The sequence below is a fragment of the Nicotiana sylvestris genome, chromosome 3, assembly GCF_000393655.2.
Source record: "Nicotiana sylvestris chromosome 3, ASM39365v2, whole genome shotgun sequence".
Classification (NCBI taxonomy): domain Eukaryota; kingdom Viridiplantae; phylum Streptophyta; class Magnoliopsida; order Solanales; family Solanaceae; genus Nicotiana; species Nicotiana sylvestris.
In genome coordinates, this window is record NC_091059.1 from 133,537,377 (window position 1) to 133,541,924 (window position 4,548).

A 4,548-nucleotide genomic window follows, 5' to 3' on the forward strand; every position below is an offset into this window, starting at 1 on the left:
GCCAATAGATACTGAGAAACTTTATCGAGATCAGAAGCAAATTGTGCAAAGGCTTCTAATTATGTGAATTATGCTAGTTCTAATTTTAATTTACCGCCTACTTGTTTCATAGCTTTTATTTGAGCTACGGACCCCACTCTAGAAACAGAGATACCCATATTAATAGCATGTTTGATTCCAGAATTGAATAGGTAGGCGGATAAGAACATTTGTCCCATATAAGCCGAAACATCTCCCAATTGAATTTCAACCATTTATAAGGGGGTCATACTTCATCTAAACTAGAACTTAATTTTAGTGGCTCTTTACAAAAGGCGTGAATGCAAAGAAAAACATCTCCTAGATTGGATTTTGGCTACATCGACATGTTCAACAGTATAAACTACTTCAAAAAGCCTTGTGCAAACTTAGGTTCTGGCAGAAGCATAGCAGTTCTTCTTTAGTAATCCCAGCCCTCCCATCAGTTGATAGTCATAACCTACAAAGCTACATTGACAATATTGCAAATTAGTCCATAAGATGAACAAAACAACTCTGTTCCTGTGCAATCTAGCCATAATGGTGGAGTTAACAGAAAAGATTATAATCGACGAGGAGGAGGAAACGCGGCCAAACCTGTAAGCATATATCACTAAAGTTCTCTATAAGATATTACGCACTTGTCCTTACACTTGCCTGTATCCTATCATGCAGACCTCAGTCATTTCTTTTAAATTTGCAGGAGGCAATGGGAGGAGTAGCAACACAGGAGAAATGAGTGGGATTCAATTAGACGCCAAGAGGCAAGTGGTCGAAACCCTGGATAGCTCAGACTTCTCTAAGTCACTCAATTAGTTGCCATAGCGAAACATTTTACTGCAGTTATAAATATCTGTAGTAATTGGTACCATAATGATAACCTCAGCCATTCTAAATAAAGAGGCTTTCTGCGCAGGAGATGGGTACTAACATGAAGATTTCCTTCAACACTGGTTCATACAATCCCGCAAAGTTAATTTTGTCCAGGTGATATATACACTGGAATACATCACTATGCACACATAATAATAAACAATGATTGATTCTAAAATACATAATCACACAATGTATCTAATAAGAAAAAAAAAATTCCAATTGCACAAACTTTACAAAAGCATTTTCAATCACCATCGATGCAGGTCTAATGCTTGCTGCTTCAAAAACATCCAAGGAGTTTCTTTGGAGCAGTTCCAGTGGCGCGGTATTTTGCTGCCAATTCCTCTGCCTTAAGAAGATCTTCTCCACGTTTAGCTTCAATCATCGCTCTCTTTTCTTCTGCTTCCTTGTGGAGTAGAGCGATTTTGTTTTTCATTTTCTCAATATATTCTGCCTTCTTTTTCTCCAGCTGCTCCTGCTCCCCACAAGATATGTAAAGGTTAATATAATGGAAACTTCTTGAGAAAATATTCCTCAGTTAAGGATCTTATGCTAATATCGAGATTTATAGTATAATCAACAAAGGGTTGATCTTTATCATCAAAATAGCAGTAAATATTGTATTTCATACAACTGACTGACTATGTAGCAAAATTGAAGGACGACAACTAACCTCCATCTTTTTGAGCTCAGCCTCCAGGTTTGCCTTCTTACTATTCTCCCATGCAGCAATTGCAGATACCTTTTTCTGAGCTCTGTTAACAGATTCAGGTTACCATACTCAGTAAAAACATAACACTTGCAAAAGGCAACTTTTCCCCATAATTTAAGTAAAAATTGTGACCATTGCCCATTCTTGTCAAGGAAAATTAAAGAGAAGGTATATGCAGATCTTAAAATTGACTGCAGGACTTTCTCAAAGAACTGATCCAGGGGATAGATGATAATTGTTACAAAAGTTATACTAGTGTCATGCAACTCATACTCCGTATGTCGTGCAAACTTTGCAACAGATAAATAGAAAACAAACAAATAAAGAGATTGGCCTCTTGAGTCACAAGATAAATCACCTCAAACCAATTGAAAAAGATGGTAAATGAAGCAAATTAGTGCATTGTCCTTGCTGAATCCATAATCAGCAATTGGAACACACTGTCATTTAGTAGTTTACACATGAAGAAATTCTAGTTTTACTCTCTCAAGCTCAGGACAAAAAGGATTGATACTAGATGTGCAAATGACATAACCAAGTGAAGCTACTGGGAAACACTAAAAAAATTCCTTGAGAAAAGTGTCTCACAAATAGGCTTCCACATGAGTAATCAAGGGGCAGCCCGGTACAATAAGCTCCCGCTATGCGCGGGGTTCAGGAAAAGCTGGACTACAAGTGTTCATTGTATGCAGCCTTACCCTGCATTTCTGCAAGCGGCTGTTTTTACGGCTCGAACCCGTGACCTCCTGGTCACATGGAGGCAACTTTACCAGTTGTGCCAAGGCTCCCCTTCCACACAGTGGTGAAGCCACATGATCACAAGGGTGCCGAAAAATTATATTGTGTATGTAGGTAAAATATTACGTTTTAGAGGTATATAACATATATTGAACACCCTTTGTCCGGAAATTTTTCCACTTCTTTCAAATTTGAATACCCTTAGAAAAATTTCTAGTTTCGTCACTGCTTCCACATGAGTAATCAACAAGATCTTAATTCTGGGGAAACAAAGTAAAAACTTCTAATATGCTGAAACCTCTTTTGCTTATTCCTTGTGTACTCTGGAATAACCACTGTTTTATTTGCAATCAGCATAACTTATACAATATTGTCTTCCTACACATTCTAAACCAATTTATGTATAATAGCCCTCAGTAAATAAGCATCAACATATATTAAAAATCAGCAGATTGAGTACATACTTGTTTTCGGCTTTTGATTTCTCACTTTCCTCCCATGCTTTGATTAGTGAGAGTCTCTTCTCAGTTGCAACTCGAGCAAGCACAGCATCTGAGGATTATATAACCAAATTACTCAAATACCCTTAGGCAGTAAATGATCCAAAAATCAATGGAAAGCAAAAGAAAAGTTCAAATTACCTCTGTCAATAGATCCCTCCTTTTTCTCCTCAGCAGGTTCTGCTGCTTCTGCGAATGACACAAGTTGCACAAAGTTAGAGAGACCATAAAAAAGGTAAAAAGAAAAAAAAAAGTTGATAGAGCAGTCTAAGCTAAGCACTGAAAAAGAAGTGAAATTGGTCAAAATTTTGACTAGGCCTAAGGAAATACAGAGGACAAAGCCACAAATCAAGCCTGAAAGAGAAAATTTTCAGGATCTTTTTTCAACATGGGTAATAAAACGTATTCAATTATTCATCAATTGCTTCAACAAGCAATTATTTTTCTTTTTTACACTAACAAACTAACTTTTGTACAAAAGGACAAATATTATTCATAATCTATTTTAATTAAGTTTGGAATTTCTCTCAGAGAAACATAAAATTCAGCTGAAAAGAGCAGATAACACAGAGTATATATACCCAAACATATAGTAAGAATTACTAAAATACATGATAACAGAGACAAGGTAGGGAGAAATCATACTATCTTCAACGACAACTAGTGCTTTAGAGTCATCGGATTTTTCTTTGACTTCTTCAGGAGGAGGCAGAGCTGGTGCAACTATAGCTTTCTCATCAGCCACTTCTTTAGGAGTTTCAACAACACGTTCTGCTTCTTTAGGAGCCTCAGCTGCAGGGGGAGTAGGGTCCACAACTTTCTCAGTCTCCACTTTCGTAGCTTCTACTTCTGCCATGGCTACAAACAGAATTTAGAGGGAAATTCTGGGATTTGGAACAGAATCAGAGTCTCAGAAATGAAAGATCTTTTTTAGTAGTTGGCGGAAGGTAACTGTCGCCTTAATAAATTGGTTTGGACATACTTATAAATGACCATAGAAGAGTTGACAGATGGGACTAAGGCCTTAGCTGGTTTATGATTTGTACAGTCTTGCAATGGTGAGCTGTCACGTTTCATCGTTTGCCCTCTCCCACAACTTAGCGATAAATTATAATCATGACAGAGCCGTTGGACTAAAGTATTTTGGGACAAATTCCTCTTTAAAAAATCATGTTACTACTTTTGATTTACAACAATTTATGTGGTCCTTAGTTCCAACGTTATTTTTACCTTGGTATGACCGTTTCATCTGTTCTTTTTTTTTTTTAGTTTAACTTATAAGCACCAATTGTGCAAAAAAGTAATGACACAATCAGATCAATAATAAATTTTAAAATAAATATAATTAATAACATAATAAAAATAATAATTAATTATTATAATATGTTAAATTATACTAATGGTATAAGGAATTCTCACAGTATTTATACATATAACTTAAATTATGTTTTTACTTAAATTCTCACATTATAAAAATAATGATTAATTGGGACATATTTCTGACATTGTTCGCACTTCTTCTCAAATTCTGAGGCGTCTTTTTCATGGTGGCTCAGTAGTAACCCGCCCGTATGAGACACCTAACGAGTGCTCCATTACCGGAATGAGCACCGCAATGGCCTTCATAAACTTCTTCGAGGACGCGTTGGGTCTGGTTTGGGCCCAAACACTTCTCCAGAGGGCCGTTGTATGTCCTCTTGTATA

General features: G+C 36.5%; 1 protein-coding gene across 1 annotated transcript; it reads right to left on the minus strand.

The window, feature by feature from the left end:
• Nucleotides 1-938: 938 nt before the first annotated feature.
• On the minus strand, nt 939-4,038 carry LOC104227621 (remorin-like). The gene is made up of 5 exons (XM_009779897.2): nt 3,490-4,038; nt 2,986-3,033; nt 2,809-2,896; nt 1,568-1,649; nt 939-1,369 (listed from the first exon to the last, which is right to left on the minus strand). Exons 1-5 carry the CDS (start codon nt 3,698-3,700, stop codon nt 1,175-1,177), a joined length of 624 nt encoding a protein of 207 aa, XP_009778199.1. The 5' UTR covers nt 3,701-4,038; the 3' UTR covers nt 939-1,174.
• Nucleotides 4,039-4,548: the final 510 nt, after the last annotated feature.

Coding starts and splice junctions, on each gene's coding strand:
- LOC104227621 (XM_009779897.2), bottom strand. CDS start 3,700: ATGGCAGAAGTAGAAGCTACGAAAGTGGAGACTGAGAAAGTTGTGGAC. Junction 3,034..3,489: donor ACTAGTTGTCGTTGAAGATA/GTATGATTTCTC, acceptor TGTCATTCGCAG/AAGCAGCAGAACCTGCTGAG. Junction 1,370..1,567: donor CTGAGCTCAAAAAGATGGAG/GTTAGTTGTCGT, acceptor TGTGGGGAGCAG/GAGCAGCTGGAGAAAAAGAA.